This window comes from Quercus robur, chromosome 4, assembly GCF_932294415.1.
Source record: "Quercus robur chromosome 4, dhQueRobu3.1, whole genome shotgun sequence".
NCBI classification, from domain to species: Eukaryota; Viridiplantae; Streptophyta; class Magnoliopsida; order Fagales; family Fagaceae; genus Quercus; species Quercus robur.
The window spans coordinates 39118334-39136148 of record NC_065537.1 but is presented as its reverse complement, the minus strand read 5'-3'; the positions used below and the strand labels follow the sequence as shown (position 1 = coordinate 39136148).

At 31.0% G+C, this 17815-nt stretch overlaps 1 protein-coding gene across 2 annotated transcripts; it reads right to left on the bottom strand.

Annotated features, from left to right (window-relative positions):
* Positions 1 to 4617: 4617 nt before the first annotated feature.
* On the bottom strand, positions 4618 to 13919 carry LOC126721572 (ferric reduction oxidase 2-like). Of its 2 annotated transcripts, none has more exons than XM_050424620.1 (8): positions 13548 to 13919; positions 13340 to 13442; positions 12950 to 13144; positions 12584 to 12818; positions 6755 to 7082; positions 6137 to 6380; positions 5087 to 5775; positions 4618 to 4902 (listed from the first exon to the last, which is right to left on the bottom strand). In XM_050424620.1, exons 1-8 carry the CDS (start codon positions 13747 to 13749, stop codon positions 4763 to 4765), a joined length of 2136 nt encoding a protein of 711 aa, XP_050280577.1. In that variant the 5' UTR covers positions 13750 to 13919; the 3' UTR covers positions 4618 to 4762. The 2 variants fall into 2 exon arrangements, with proteins under 2 accessions (XP_050280577.1, XP_050280578.1); XM_050424621.1 differs by having other exon boundaries at positions 12950 to 13141; positions 13548 to 13918.
* Positions 13920 to 17815: the final 3896 nt, after the last annotated feature.

Sequence of the window (17815 nt, the reverse complement as noted above, 5' to 3'; positions counted from 1 at the left end):
TGATCTCTCTTTTATTATCAACAGAGTTATTTTGTTGCAAATAATGTATTAGTGATCTGGTGAATATGTTTCAATAACAATTAAAGTTCATCAAAAAAGGTAAATGGTCACATTGATAATGTATTGTTGATGACAAACCAAGTATTTTACAATGGCTTTTAGTCATTGGCAAACTACATTAACGATGACTATAGTTCATCACAAAAGTTATTTTCGACGACACACCAAGTACTTACGATAGCTTTTATTCGTCAAAACAAGGGCATTAACAATGGCCTTAGTTCGTCATAGAAAGTATTTGGTCGTTTGACTTCCTCATATGAAGTTACATTGTCGACGACAAACCAAGTAATTACGATAGCTTTTATTCGTAAAAAAAAGGTATTAAGAATGGCCTTAGTTCTTTGTAGAAAGTATTTGGTGATACGACTTCCTCATATGAAGTTGTATTGTCGATGACAAATGAAATAATTATGACGGCATTTTGTTGTCAAAACTATGCATTAACAATGGCCTAAGGTCATCGCAAAAGGTATTTGGTCATCCAACTTCCTCGTATGAAGTTGAATTTACGACGACAATTATCAAGTACTTACGACGGAGTTGTGCTATTGAAAATGAGTGTTAGCAACGGCCTTGTCGGTAATATAGTATTACCGACAAGGCTTTTTTTGATGGCCGTGACGACCTTTTGCCGTCGGCAATACGAATCTGCGACGGCTTTCTGTGTTGTTGCGATGAACTCTGGCCATCGCTAATAACAATCTTTTTTATAGTGGTATCATAATCGTTTGTGTTTTTTAATCCAAATGTTGGAGTTCATAGTGTCATAATCAAATTGCTTGCAGTGAAAAAGTCGTTACACTTCTAAATCGGAGAAATACTTATATAATGCTTATAGATAAGATAAATAATTGTGTTTTTTGAAAGGATAAATAAATATTTTGAGATTACTCAACAAAGGTCCATGCCAATAATACGTTGTACAAATTGCAAAGACAAGAAAGCCACTTAAACTCTCCAGAATTAAAAATAGCATGACCTCTCATAAAATAATTAAAAAAAAAAAAAAAATTCAGGGATCACAACAATTATAACAACTTTTTCGAGCCTATCTCTTTCACATATATGGACTCATTATTTTTTTCTCCACTATTTACAGGTTTTTTTTTTTTTTTTTTTTTTTTTTTTGAGAGGAAACGATAGTAGACTTTATTAATTAAGAAAAATAATATACAATGGGAAAGAGAAAAAGGGACAAATGACCCCCTTTTTTCCCTTTTGAAACACTAGCATACGTTAGAGTAGCATGATTACATCGTAAAAAAGAAAAAAGAAAAAAGAAAAAAAAAGAAACAAAGAAAAAACTTCAAAATCCAAACTACTGTAAGTAGGGCTGTCCAGACCCGACCGGAGCTCGACAACCTGGCCAAACTGCTTGACGTCGACCCGATTCCGGCTCGAACCAAAGGTCTAGTCGGTCTGCAGCGGGTTTCCGTTCTTAAGAACCGACACCGATGGGTCGAGTGGCAGGTTTGCTTCTCCAATACCCAAGCAACCCGAACCCGACCGGAGTTGTATAAAAAATCCGGCCAAATCCTGCAAAATAAAGCCAGATCCGATGAGATCTCGACCAGATCCAGCTAGATCTAGTGGGATTTAGCCAGATTCGGCCAATTCTAGCAATTTTTAGTGAAAAATTTCAGATTCCAGTGAGAAAAAATGAAGATATCGGAGAGATTTTCCAGATTCCGGCATGATTTTCCAGATTTCGGCATGATTTTCTAGATTCCGGCGATATTTTTCAGATTCCAGCGACCTTTTTTTTTTTTTTTTTTTTTTTTTTACTCTAGCAACTGACCGAACTGACTAACGCTTACCCTCACCCGAAACCAACTCGACCAATTTTTCTGGCGGTTGGTTTCGGGTTCCTCTGCCCCTCCACTCGATGCTGGCAGGTCGAGTTCGGGTTAGGCCCAAAACCGACCCGGCTCGACTTGTGGACAGCCCTAACTGTAAAAAAAACAAATCTTCACTTAGATGCCCAGACAACCTGAAAAAAATGCCAAACGACACCTTCTTGATTTACATGGACATCAAAGTGATGAGTTTTTTTTTTTTTTTTTTTTTTTTTTTTTTTTCTCCAACTTAGAAACTTCATGTAGGAGATGGAGAGGGGAGAGTATCCCCAATGAACAAATGCTGACCTGCCTGATTATCAACCTCAACAGCTAGTTTTTTGGAAATCGAAGACCCTTGCTGTGAACAGTCTAACTGGGGATGTTTGGAATGGAGGTGTGAAGGATTGGAAGAGCTTTTTGAATTTGAATTTCCTTTGTTTCGCAAAACACGCTTCCAGCTACGAAGGGAATATTTTTTCTGCTCCGAATTCTCAGCGTTCACATCCGCAATAAATTCCATCTCAATATCCTCATGATTATCAATAGGCTCTTCGCGCAATAGGATTTTCAAAATTCCTAGTATTTTCTTTAGAATCGGGGTAGTTAGAATGTAATATCTTAGAGTTTGAAGAGGATTCCAGGATAACCTCCCCAATATTAATACCTTTATCACTAAGTGTTTGAAAACTCAACGGATCCTCCTTATCTCTATCTTTAACATCTGGATTTAGAGAGGGAATTACCTTAGTGGGCGAGATCTTGGATTGATCCAAATACAAAATTTGATCTTGAATAATCAAATTTGAATTTGGATTAGAATCCAACACTAAAGTCGGATCAGCTGTGTCCTTTCGAACATTTGAATCCTCCTAAGTAATAGAAGAGCAAATATTTTCCGACGTTGAAATAGCTGTATCGCTTATTGGAGTAACTATCAAATGAACTAGATTTCTGATCACAAGCACCATGGGAAGCTCCTTTGGCCGCCTTCCAATATGTAGAGAATCCTCCGGTTCATCATCATCATCCTCGTCTCGTGCCTTTGAATGAGGAATACCAGACTCTCTTTTACGTCCACCCCTTGAAGAAATAGAGTGAAGCCAAGGTCCAAAACTAAAACTCATCTTCATCAGAGGAAAAACATCCCGTTTTCAACTGAGGACACTCATGATCTTGATGACCAAGAATACCACAACAATAACAAAAAATAGGAAGTTTTTCATATTTAAAAACAACCCATCCTGCATCGAGGTTCTCGATCTGAATCATTTTACCACGCATGAGAGGCTTAGTGATATCAATAATTACTCTAATTCGAAGAAAAGGTCCCCAAGCTAAACCACTTTTTGGAGCATCTGCCGTAATAAGTTCACCCATCTTGTTAGCAATACAAGCACCAACATCCTTATTCATACTTTTAATTGGAATATTAAAAATACGAATCCAGAAAGGAGAATGAGTAAAACTAACATTAGTTGGGCTAATATCACTGTAGAAACGTTTCATCAAAATTAGTCTTTTATCAAATGACCATGGACTCTTATCAATGATCTCCCTCACATGTTCCTCTGAGCCAAAGATAGCCAAAAATAAATTCTGACCCACCTCTTTTATGGTTACTCCCCGAGAACATCGCCAAAGACTTAAACAAGTCGATTTGAAGGCTTCCTTGTTGAAGTCATTGGTAGTTTGCAACTTAAACAAGATGCTAAACTGAGCCTGTTGTTTGGAGACAGCAACTTCATGAGATTTCACAGCCATTATTCCTTTTTCCTCATCAGACAACTTGAAGTGTTTCCAAAGTTCCTCCATGGTTGCATCCATAGTAACAGTAACATAAACAAAAAAAGAAGAATAGCAAGTGTCTAAGAAACAGAGAGAGAGAAAAAATAGACGAGACAAAGTAGAAGAGGGGGGGAAAAAAAAACGAAGACCTCTACTACAACCTGATAAGAAACAGATTGGAGAGTTTGAATCTCACGAGGAAGGCTGTGAGTATGTAGCTTCTACTGTCAGAGAGCCAGAGAGAGAGAAGTCAAAAATATACAAGGGTTCACTATTTACAGGTTGGTACATCAAAGTGGTAGTAAAGTAGTGGCATATAAGGTTGTTGTACTAAATTTTTTGCCAAATAAAAAGGAAAAAAAGAAAGTCCAGCTAGCATGACGTAATAATAAAGGCCCCCCCTCCAATTTAAACTCGGTAGAGTCACATTGATGTTTGCAAATTATGCTGTTTACGCCATCCCTCACATGAATGTAACCAATGACATGTAACGTGGAAAATATTGCACACCCTTAAGATGAGAAAATTCAAGAAATTCATAATGTGATCACATCGACTGGTTTCCTACATACAGAAACGATCCAATTGATTCTTCATAAAGGATTGACTACTCGAGTTTAGATTGAGTGCATTTGATTGTCTTAAAAATGAAAGAGAAAATTCCGATGCTTTTTATATTTAATTTGTTTCATTCGCCTGCCATTTAAGCAAAAGCTATGTTATGGTGTGGGAAGGTTTTTGTTGTACACATTTTTGACATTGGCTTCATTTTATGGAGTACAAATCTCAGCCTTACACTAGTTCATGCAATGATAGAAAATCCAGTCACAGAGATAAGTCATCCAAAAGATAGTCATTATTTTCTGCTCATTTTATCATTGAGCAGTGAGAGACTAAAGCCACAGTTACATATTTAACAAAGCATACGAAATCATTTGCACTTGCATAGTTACATTTATTCTCCTCAACAAACACGTCTTAATGATTCAGGCATATAGAAGCAAGCCAGCAACCACAAGCACCGATATTTTACAACATTGCTGCACACGTCCCTTAGAAATTTCAACATAGACAACTCACCAGCTAAAACTGATAGACTCAAAGTGCAGATTATCTGCCAAACCGGATGAACAAATGGTTGCAACCTCTTGTCTCAACCTCTTTGGGCCAGACGCGAAAACGTTGGTAATTGATCCATTGTACTCAAGTAGCATTCCTGCAAGAGAAAATTTATCAACATTTATTAGAATTATAGTTAAATAATTAAATTTACCATTTCCCCACACTTAAAACTTTTGAAATAATTGGTCTATTATAATTTCAGAGCATGCCGTCTTAACTTCGAAATTTGAAGGCCAATCCAGATATTAGATGTTTATATGAGAGTACAAGTTACTCACTCCTTAGGTTAGGTCTTTGACCATAGTGAACATTGGTAGCTTGGGAAAGAGACTGGCGTGGGTGGCTTTCCAATTCCATATCATACGAGCTTGGGGACCCAGTTGTACCTTCCATGTTCTGAACCTGACTAGTCTCAATATCATTCTGCCTCTTGTTCCAAAATACTGCTGCACTAGTCGTTATGACTATACAGATGCATATGACTAACACATTTATCATAGATCTCCAAGTGGTTGAAAATATTATATTGGAATTATGATCAACAGGATATATGTAGTAACGAGTAATAATTCCAAGTAATATAAGGAAAATAACAAAGGAAGAGGCTATTATCATGCCAAGCCAAAGCCAGTGTTTGGGGCCTAAAATGGAAGACAATGGTGCATCTTTTGCATGAGGCTTGAACTTTATGGCTTTTATAGGCTTTATGTTATCTATTTTGGGTTCTTTCTCTCTTGTTACAAAGGCCTCAATTTGTAGCTGCAAATTGGAGTTGTCAGAGGGGGTTCCAGAGATAGGAAGGATGAGGTCTAGCATGGTTAGTTCTGAGGAGTTCTTGAATGCACAAATTAGGATCACTTTCGGAGCTTTGTAATTAAGCTTTGTGCTCATATAGATGAGCTCTCGAATGATTGAGATGAATGGAGTAATGCCACTGCCTCCACTCACCATCACAAGGGTGTCATACCTGCATAAATGATAATTAATATTATTTGAAATATATTAAGCTACCATATAGCTAGTTTGCATAAAGAAAGTACATTTTTGTTTATGTTCCTTTATTTGGTCCCAAAAAAAAAAAAAAAAAAAAAAGAAAAAAAGAAAAAAGAAGAAGCAAAGTTTTGTTTGAAAAGAAAAGGAGTTAGAACAATAACCAAGTCATAGTTCTAAAATTTGTAGGTTCAATTATGAATTGTCAACAGACTAATTATGATTGGTTACATGTATTTTTTTCTACCATTTTATTTTATTTGAAGTTACAGTCTCTATTACTTTCTTATCTGACATGTTATTTTGTGCTTTGAGTCTATTCATGTGCATACGTTTACCTTAAAAAATCTTTAGAAGCCGGTGCATACGGTCCTTCAACTGATACCTCAAGACGATCCAGTGAAGAAGGTGATGAAAGCATCTGGTAGAGCTTCTTGGTCCAACTTCCTTTGCTTTTAATGACAATGCTGATCTTGTTAGGTTCCAAATTACTACTAGTAGTGATACTAAAAGGATGCCACTGCAGTTTGGAAATGCTGGGAACATTTATGAACATAATGCCCAATGGATTATAGCTCAGACCTGGCAGGATAGATTAGAAAACGAACTTAAAATAAAATGGACCTTCACATCAATCTTAAAAGTCACAGGTAAAATGTTCTCAATGAATTTTTTTCCTTGAATAAGTTTAAAAATAAGTTTTTTCTTTTCTTTCAAGAATAGTTATATTCAAACAGTTTTTGAAAATTCATTTTGTAGTATGTATGAGCCTGAATAAAAATCTTATGTCTCACTCTTGATGTTCTACTTTATGCTTCATCGACTCTAGTATGTCATGTGTGAAAATTTATTATTATTATTTTATAAAAAAACGTGTGAAAGATTGTGATTAGTAAGATATAAAGTCAAACACAATACAAATATAAGCACCGATCATATGTATATAGTAGCATTACCTAAGCTCTTGCCAAGGTTAAGTTCAAGAGTTTCACATGGTAAAACGCGGGCAGAGAGTAATCGAACATTTCGTTGTGATTGTAGAAACCTCAAGTAACGATCGACAACAAAGAGGTAGAAACTGGGAAGCATCATGCCACAGAAAGAGATACCAACATGGAGTATGAAGAAAATCATGAAGATGATGTAAAGGTAATGTGTGTAAAAGAAGAGCTCGAAGAATTTCCGTCGTATGCAAGGGATGGTTGTTAACCACATGGCTAATCCAGTTACCAAAGCAATCTCTCCAGCCAAATTTGATACCCCAATTTTGTCCCATTTAAACATCTGTATTGAAACAATAGCATAACATTTTAATCTTTACATCTCAACATTTTAATCTTTACATCTCAATTAAGATTACAGAGGAAAAGGTTTCAAAAAAAAAAAAAAAGATTACAGAGGAAAAACAACATTGCAATATATAATAATCTCCACGAATATGGGTATATATATGACACGAAGTGTACCATTTGCATTTCAAAGACAGACATATAGGATCTTTGTACATATGTACCCAATAAGTGATGCTAAGGAAGTAAGGATAATATAAATCTTAGTCTTACTAACTAACGTGTAAAATTTTAAGGAAAACACAAAAAAGAAAGTAATAAAGAGATTTTATTATCATATATATTATTGGCATCAATTTGTAAGATTTTCATAGCAAAATTGTAAAAACTTATTGGACAGCACTCAAGAAGGTTTTATTAGAACTTAGTAGTTTATTTGAAATCGGGTGGAATTGTTTTAGGACTCGGAAAGCACACATGAAGGTTTCATTTTTTTTTTTTTAATTTTTTTTTTATTTTTTATTTTTGGGTTGAAAAACTGAAGTACCTTTTTTTTTTTTTTGATAGAGTTTTAACTTATGACGTTCGCTCCGGATGATAGCTCTTTATCATCAGACCAAGACACCAATCAGTTTTTAGTGTAGGTGGGGATTGAACCCCAGATCTCTTATACAATCATCAGAGACTTTACCCGTTGAGTTAACTGGAATTCACAAGTCCGAAGTATCCTAAGATGCATAAAGTCGTAATCGCTGGTATATGCCAGGACTCAAAGGATTAAGGGTATGTTCAACTAGTAAGTTAATAATCGAGCCGTAGGTTTAATTAAAACAAAAATAAAAAAGAGATATTAATTAAATGAATAAAAGTGAATAAAATAGAATAGAGTGAACAATTTTAAAAGATACAAAACATTGTTTAAGGAAAATATTATGAAAAAACTCAACAAATTTAAAAATAAAATATATTAAATCATTTCAAACATTTATGATTTTTCTCCATAATACAAAATTAAGATGAATAATTAGGGAAATAATGGCAAACAAGACATGGTGATATGATATTGCTTGATTTCTTTCCTTAATATAATTTTTTTTAAAAGACCAAAATGAGAAGTTAATTATAGGGATTTTTTTAAAAAAAATTAGGTAGATAAGTAATTGTAAGTAGGTTAAAAAAAAAAAAAACAAAGAAAAATCTACAAGACCGGCCATTTGGGTTGAATTGGTTAGGGAAAAGAGAAAAAAAAAAAAAAACGTAAGATCTAGTTGGGTTTGATTAAGTCATATTGTTAAATAATCTAATAGACTACTCAAATTGATTTACAAAATGGATCCTAATTCAATAGTCTAATTGGTTGGGATGATTTGAGTTTGATTAACTAAGACCTTAGTTGTCAAACTCGAATCAACCCAACCAGTGACACCCTTATCCCTTAACCTATTTGAATGCTCGATCAATTTAAATCAATGAAAGACCAATAAAAAATCTCCTTAGTTAGCAATGGCTGATGAAGATTAGAATCTTCTATAGTCGTTGAGTTTCTAAAATTTTATCAAATCTAATTTGAAATGAGTAGACAAAATTTCACTACATCATTAATAATTTAATAGATGCAAAAATTAATAGTAAGATAATCAATTTATTGATATATATTTTTTCAGAAAAATAAATAGAGTAGAAATTTAATATCACTTTCAAAAATTTATATGTTAGTTAATTAAGAAAGGTTAGGTTCATAACTGAGCTACAGTGAGCGTACTGTAGCTCCAATCTTGAAAAAAAATTATTATTTTAATACTTGTGGTGGAAAAGGTGGTTTGTTTAATTGTTTTTTTTATTATTTTAATAATTAGCTTATATTATTTTAAACGAAATGGTAAAAAAAAATAAAACTTTTGAGGTTAAGTGTATTGTAAAATGAGTTGTTAAAATTGATAAGGATTTTACTAATGTATGCCCTAAGGGCACACAATAATTAATCATTTTTAGACCATAAAAGTTTAATATTTAAACATTTTTTTTTGAGAATCAAGTTTAAAATTTAAACATTTAATTGATAATTAGCTATTAATATTTGATTTTTATGAAATTTTGTAAGTATAGAGAATATAATAAAAATATATAATCCAACTAATAGATTTTTAAAACTCATATCTAATAAAAAGATATAAGAGGAGTTTGAAGTTCGGATAAAAACATTTTCCTTTGGATATAAACATTTCTCATTTCTAGTTTGTTAACTATCTAGTTTTCATTTTTAAAAAAGTTAGTGACAATCCACCTCCAAAAGTCCCGCGTAAAGAACAACCGACATAGTACAAAAAAAGAAAAGAAAAAGTAACTCTCTACCGTACGTACACGAATTAGTAATACCGCACTCACTATCTTTTTGAGGCTGAGGGACAGGGTCCTACATGAAAGTGTGCCACTCAGCTCTCTCCTAACCATGAAGTCAATTTAGTTCCATTTATGATGAACCTCTTTTAGTGATCAACATAAATTCAACCTTCTCAAACTTTGAAATAGTCACAAACTTCTCTCTGCATACCCTGTAATCTACATAGGAGAACAACCACAGAACTTGACGAGTGGGTCCAACCACTACCGGAGGAAAGCACCACGATTTCCATGTGATGTGAAGTGAATACCACCATTTTTAGATTTTGCATCTGCTACTTTCGGTTCATGATCTCTTTACATGAACAAAATCATACCTACACGTACGTCTCCTACAAACATTGACACTTTTTCTATTTTGGTTACTTCTAGTGCTAATAGTCTTTTAAGTTAATAGGAAGATTAAGGTTTTGACATGGGGTTATATATTCTCGTTGTATAATTACACTCACAATCCCTCAATTAAAAAAATGAAAAAATAAAAATTACATTCGCAATTAGATAACAAAAATAATTTGCAGGTAAGTATGGCAGTAAACAAGTCATGTCAAGTTGTATACTTGTATATTAGAAATTTAATGTTATTCATTTAATTTTCTTCTAAATACGAGCTAAATTTTAGTTCTTTATCAAACTAGATTTTAAATTTAGGTTTGGCACATTTTCTTATCAATCAAATTCGAATTTGTTTATAAACTACTTGATTAAGTTATTTAATTCCTATATATAGTAAAACTATAACTAAAATATTTGGTCCTTCACAAATTTATTAGAATTTATTATGAATGTACTGCTTTACCATCATTAAATAGCCAAAAAAAAAAAAAAAAAAAGATTTGATATCATATGAATCTATTTACAAATTTATATAATCTAATTTCAAGTTTATATAAGTATATTTTTAAACAAATTTATATATAATGATATTGTATTATATATAGCTAAATTGAAACTCTAATCACAAGCTTGTTCACGAACATATTATTATATTTGAGTTTAGCTTATTTAATAGTCGAGCATAAATTTGGATTTGAGTTTAGATAGTTTGCTAAACAAACAAGTATTTTCTTGAGCTAAACTCAAGTTATTTATAAAAAAACTCAGTTCATTTATAGATTACAAGTAAGTATCTCTCCAAAAATGGGAATACACATACACATAATATGTCATCAAATGATAAATATGGACTTTTTAAAAAATTGTGAACAGTTAAGGTGAAAGTATGTACATAGTACGTGTACATCAAAAAAAAAAAAAAAAAAAAAAAAAGAAAAAGAAAGAAAAAGGGAAATGATAATTTTCCTCTATATCCATACCAAATCATGACAGCTTTTAGTTTCTTAAAACCATTATCCTCCCTCCATCCCAAAAAGAGCTTTTCTATGATTCTATATTTCTATCAAACACAAAAAATAATTGGAAAAGAGTAAATTCTTTGTCTAAGATTTGAAAAAAGATTTGGCAAAAGAGTAGAAAGATTACCCCTTTCTTGTCAAGAGTCCTTAATGGGATAACCTAATTTTCCCAATTGAACACCACTTTCCTATTTATATCAAAAAGAAAAAAGGAAAAAAAAGTTGACACCTTTCTTAAAGGTTGGAGGGAGAAGAGAACTAGAGAAGAGACTTGAGGGAATGAGATATATATATATATATATATATATATTAAGAAAAGTGAGCAAAATTGGAGGGAGAGGGATTTTCCTTCAATTAAAAAAATTTTAATTTGTCAGTTTTGTCATTATGATTCTATAATTTATATATGGAAAATGTTAATGAATACTCTAAGAGCATTGGTTTAAGAACTATTTTTAAAAATATTTTATTGAAAAATGATAAAATAATTAATGTTGTCGACAACTTTTTATATTTCCTATTAAAATTGTGTCAAAACTTTTCTAATATAATTTATTAATAATTATTCTTAGGGCACTCGTTAAAATGACATTTTATCTATATTATATAGGTGTATAAAAGGATTCCCCCTCTTTCAACTGGACTTTTATGTCTTTCTCAAAAAAAAAAAAAAAAAAAAAGAAGGATTTTTAAGTGGTTAAAAAATATTCTCATCAATAAAGGGTTACTTCATTTAGAAATATGGTTATAAATGTCAAATAACAAATTTCATTTTGAATTCAAAAAGAGAACTCCTAAAATTTAGGATTTTTTTCTTCACGTTCAAAAAAGAAATTACAGTTACTGCTTATCTCTAAAGTTTATCATTTTTATTTGTTTGAAAAAAAAATTATAAATTATAATGGATTGGGTTCAAGTTACACCTGGTGTAACTTTAAGCAATATTATACCACTCAATATTTTTTTAATTGGATGTGAATTTTGATAAATCTACTGTTAGATTACATTATCTTCGTATATTTTCCATACTTGCAAATTTTTTTGGTAATCAAAGATTAATAGCTATGTTATCAATCAATTATTTAAATTTAAATTTTTGTAGTTTAAAATAATGCATAAAAGATGAGTTTATGGATCGAATAGCAAATAACATTCAATTGACATGAAAATTGGTAAGAATGTTAAAAACATATAAAACATGTAATTCAATGATGAGATTTTCAAAATATGAATTCTATGACAAGTTATTGGATGGTGTAATATTATTTAGAGTTGTATTAAGTGTAACTTGAACCCAACTCAATTATAATAGATACAAATTGTTAATTTTTACTCAAAAAATAAAAGTGTCTTTGAGTACGCGCGTGAGCACATGCTCAGAGGCTAGTATATATATAGATTTTTAAATTGATCAAAACAAGGATATGATTGTCAATTTATTTGATAATTTTATCATTTTCATCTTAATTTAAAAAAGAAAAAAGAAAAAAAAAAAAAGAGAGATATACATCTACTCCACTCATCTTCACTAATTTTTAAAATATTTCAACAAGAGAAAGGCAAAATTATTCTTCTTCCTTTACATCTCCTTCAATCTCATACCCTCTACTCTCCTCTCTTTCAAAATTTCCAAACACACCATAAAAGAGGCGTATATCTTTAATAATTAAAAAAAAAAAAGAGATACAAGAATGCTTCATGAATAAATTGAAGTTGGTTCCGAAATATAAATTTTAATTACCTGGGAGAGTTCATTGGTAACGGCCCAATAGATGATGAAACAAATACCATGAGTTGTGAAGAGAGTCATGGTGATGTTTCCAAGCCATATATGGTACTTGATACTGTTCTCAGAGGTGAGGCCAAAGAGTGGCAGCAAAGATGAACCGCGAGTCACCGGGAAAAACAGAAATGCTAAACATATGTTCCCAACGAGGCCTAGGGTTAAGGCTGCAGAATCCAGTTTAGATTGCCATCTGCCACCAAAAGCACGAACAAGCTTTAACATTTTATTAAATTATTAATTCAACTTTTTAGGATGATGATATCGTTTGAAATGAGAGTTCGATCGAGCATTGGATTTGATAATTTGTTAAGAAATTCTTACACTTTTTCGCCTTGTGCTGCTGCTGAATTTGGGTTGATTTTAGCAAAATAATTGCTTATGTAATTTGCAAAAGTCCATGCTAACAGTGCGATGAACATGATGAGAAAAGCTAGCTCTACTCTGGAAACAATCCCCAGAGGGCCTTTTATGAGCACCGGCTTTTTCCATGAGGCAAACCGAGGATTTCTGCAACTGCTGTTAAAAAAGGTAAGATCCGAGTTTTCATTCTTGTAAAAAATATTTGATTACATAAGAAATGAAATTGATTATTAGTGATATTAATAAAAAAGTGGTTGAAAAAATATCAATTATTCTAAAAGTTTAAACTGTTAAAAAATAGTAAATTTAATAATTTAGTCTATAAAATGTACATAGAAAGCTATAAACTACCTTGCCATTTTATCATTTTTCAATTCCTTTCCCATATGGAGGTAGAAACAGCCCATGGCAGCAACAAATAGAATGGGAAGAGTGTAAATCAGAAGTCTTGCACCTGTAACCCATGAAGAGTACAAATAAATGATTTGAGAAAACAACATTATATACAACGTGAACACAAAAGCAACGAAAGAGAAAAGAATAATGCAAATGGAACAACCTTGTTTGGGCTCGAAATATGTTGAGTTAAGCTTTGCTAGGATACTCGGCAACCAACTTTGCTTATAGGTGTTTGTAGGCGCCATGATCCACATCAGAAGAGACCCCAAAAACACTGCCATCAATAGCAGCCTTAGGGCTGCCTGAACTGTACTGATTATTTCATTGGAAGAAGACCATTTTTTAACCACATTTGCATCCATCTTCTCTCTCTCTCGCAGACACGTACACGTTCACAAATCAATAACTCTTCCGAGATTCTTCTATATATCGATGATATTCTGAGAGGAATTTATCATATTTATAGGGAAGAATTTGCAAATGATATAATATTAGATGCGAAAGTTAGCTTTATCGTGTTTGAGTGGGATGTACATGGAAAAGAAGCATGGTTCACGTCTCTTGTTACTTGTTACAGAGCTAGAATGAATGACACATTTTTTAACACTAGTGGACCAAATAAGGCACTATTATTATTTCTCAAAAAAATAAAGGAAACAAAGATGGGCCCTATAGAATTACCAAAAAAAAGAAAAAAAAGAAAAAAGAAAAAAAAGCAAAAGTACCATAGATCGAATAGGAACAAAATCCTTTACATTTTCAGTGAAGGAGTTCATTTTATCGCATAATTTTATTTTATGAATCTAACAATGTACGTTGACAGTGTTAATATAAAATTTTAAGTGACTTATCATCAGGGGCGGAGCCAAAGGGGGGCGAGAGGGGGCACCTGCCCCCCCCTGACTCCACCTAAAATGTCCATTATACTTATGTAAAGTTGATTTAGCTCCTAACATAATAGAAAAACAAAGAAATAGTTTCCCTAAACCAACAGTACAAGATATGAAATAAATAATAAAATAACAAATCTTCCAATTGAGAAAGTTTAAAGACACAATAAAATCTCACAATATTTTCACAATACTCTTATTTTTAGTTGAAATGAATTCCAGAATAATTTATTTTATTTTATTTTGACCAATGATGTACTAACACCTTAATTTATTGTAAAAATATTGTGAAATTTTGTAGTGTTACTAAAACAATTCCTCCCACTTTAAACAATCTGACACAAAAATAAATGCCACCAAACAAAACTTGTTAAAGCTGTTTACACTTTTGACCAATTATAACTCTTTTTATCTTTTATTTTTTTCACTTATCTAATAATAATGTCTTGTATGGTACTAAAGCATTAAAATGTCCATTACTTTTTTATCCTTCATCTCTTCCATTTTCATAGTTTCAAAATTTGAGTCTCTACATAAATCCAAAATTTAAATAATTAAAAGAATAGAGAAAAGTTGAAATTTATTTTCTCAATTTATTTTGAGTAATCAAATTAGATTTCTAAACTTTATGTATATAGATTAATCTCTTACTTTGATGATTGATTGCCAATTAATAACTATGAATTAGATGTTTTACAATTGTTTATTTATCTTACAATTGTCAATTAATAATTTTAGGTTTTATTATTATTATTATTATATTATTATTGTCTTTTGATCTTGCCCCCCCTAAACTAAAATCTTGGCTCCGCCACTGCTTATCATTAACTATATATTTTTATATTTAATATGCTAATGAAATTGATGAATTTAAAATTGAATCGATCCTTTTCAATATCAAACATTATGGCGGGGCATGGGAATGAATGCAACAATATAAAAAATATATGTATTATGAATGATGGGCACGGGATGATTGCAAGGTTCATGCAGTAGTTAATTAAGGACTGGAAATAGTATCATAATCTTTTGTGTTTTTAATCCAAAGTTGGAGTTCGTAGTGTCATAATCAAATTGCTTGCAATGAAAAAGTCGTTACACTTCTAAATCGGAGAAATACTTATATAATGCTTATAGATAAGATAAATAATTGTGTTTTTTGAAAGGATAAATAAATATTTTGAGATTACTTGACAAAGGTCCATGTCAATAATACGTCAAAAAAATTGCAGAGACAAGAAAGCCCCTCAAACTCTCCAGAATTAAAAACAGCACGACCTCTCATAAAAAAAAGATAATAATAATAAATTTTCTAGGATCATAACAATTACCACAATTTTTCTAGCTTATCCCTTTCACATATATTGACTCACTATTTTTTACTCCATTATATACAATTTAGTACATCAAAGTTGTAGCATACAATCCAAGGTGGTTGTACTAATTTTTTGCCAAATGCAAAGGGAAAAAAGAAAGACCAGCTAGCATGACGTAATAATAATGGCCCCCTCCAATTTAAACTAGTGAAGGCACAGTATGTACATGGCATTGTTGACCTTACCAGTTTTATAGTACGCACAAACGTGGTGCCTAGGCCTTTTTCTGTACCAAAAGGGGCCAATAGTTAGTATGCAGTTTGGACTTTGGAGTCATAAAGTAGGAAGAGCTCATTTTGGAGCAATTAAATTGGCCCACAATTGTGAAGAGCCATGGTTGGCACATTTTAGTATTTTCGATTGACATTTAAATCTCATTCTATTCCTTGTAACTATCGAATATAAGCAAATTTGGTCTATAATTTATTTAAAAAAAAAAAAAAAAAAACACAAATACGTCTGTAATTTGAGTAAGCATGGTAAATCTTAACGTGAAATAGTGCGGAAACCGTTAGATGTTAAATCCAATAGATGCGTTGAGCATACATACTGTAAGAATGCTTGGAATAAATTTTATAATAACAATAGACTATAGTTGTTTACAGGCACAAGTTTAAGTTAATTTTATTTGAAACTTAGGTTTGGGAGGAGGTATTTTTGCTAATTGCTCTAACCGTAAAAGTTGATGATGATGTGGCTAACAAGCTTCTAATATGCTTAATGCTTATAATCTAATAAGAGAAATACTATATTCACAACATTTTTATAATAAATTTTAGAAGTTGTTATTGGTTGTAATTTAAACCTATTATTGAAATTACCATTTTCCTATCATTTACAGCTAATAATAATCTACCACTTAAGTTTCTTTAAAAAAAAAAAAACAATTTACCACTTACGATTTATTGTGATAATATTGTAGACATTAACATTTTGTATCTACTAATTATTGTTTTCTTTTCTTTTCTTTTCTAACAGAAAGGATAGAAATTGATTGGTGTTGGTAATAATATGGCATCGACTTGACTAAATGCATTTGGGCTCGTGTTTGTTTAGATCTTTATGTAGGTGTGCGTGTGTTTAGAATGTGCCTGCGTGCCCCAGCTTGTGGTTGATCTAAGGGGAATACTTTCCACACAAGCTTGCCACATTCTCTACTTCTGATTTTATAATATATATATATATATATATATATATATATATATATTTTGTTGAGAATTTGTTCTACTTCAGATTTGAACCTATGTGACTAATATTATTTATTACTATATTGCATATTTTGTAAGAAACTATATGAGAGAGAGAGATTAAAAAAAAAACCAATTTCATTTACAAGATAAAATTATTCTAAAAGATAAACCTTTTTTTATATAGAAAACATATAAAACATTTCTCCTTTTATATATGTATAAAAATATTTCAACTTGTTTGAACTTTAATATTTTGTTGACAATAATAATAATTTATTTTGTTAAGATATATCATTATATACTATAATAAAGTTTGACTTTTTACAAATACAATAAAGTTATAAAAATCTAAATTTTTAGAACCATATTTTATTTTTTATATTAAAAATCATTTCATAAAGATCTTGAATTTTTTTTTTTTTTTTTTTTTTTTTTTTTTTTTTGCAATTTGAATGAATAGATCATATGATTAAATAATATACTCTATATGTATATCAAATTTAAATGAATAAAAAAAAATAATTTCAAGATTATAAGAAAATGAGACAATAAATACTTTTGTAATTTATTTGGTTGACTGAAGAAATATATTAAACATCATCTCTTCATTCATTAGTTATATATCTTTCTTGACGATATAGTTAAAAATTGGGGAAAAAAATACTAAATGCTAAATTATTTTTTATTTATTTATTTATAATATCATAATTTTTTTTGTTATCATATGTATTACGTACTATAATTGGAATATAGTAAAAGAGATAATTTAAGACACATATAGTTGTTCTTTCAACCTAATTGGAATATAGTAAAAGATGTAATTTAAGTCATAAATATACCCATATGTATGTTGTAGACATCATATTTCATAAGCATAACAATTCCATTTTTTGAACAAACAAATTTACATGGCAAAAAATGGTCATATATATATATATATATATATATATATATATATATATATATATTTAT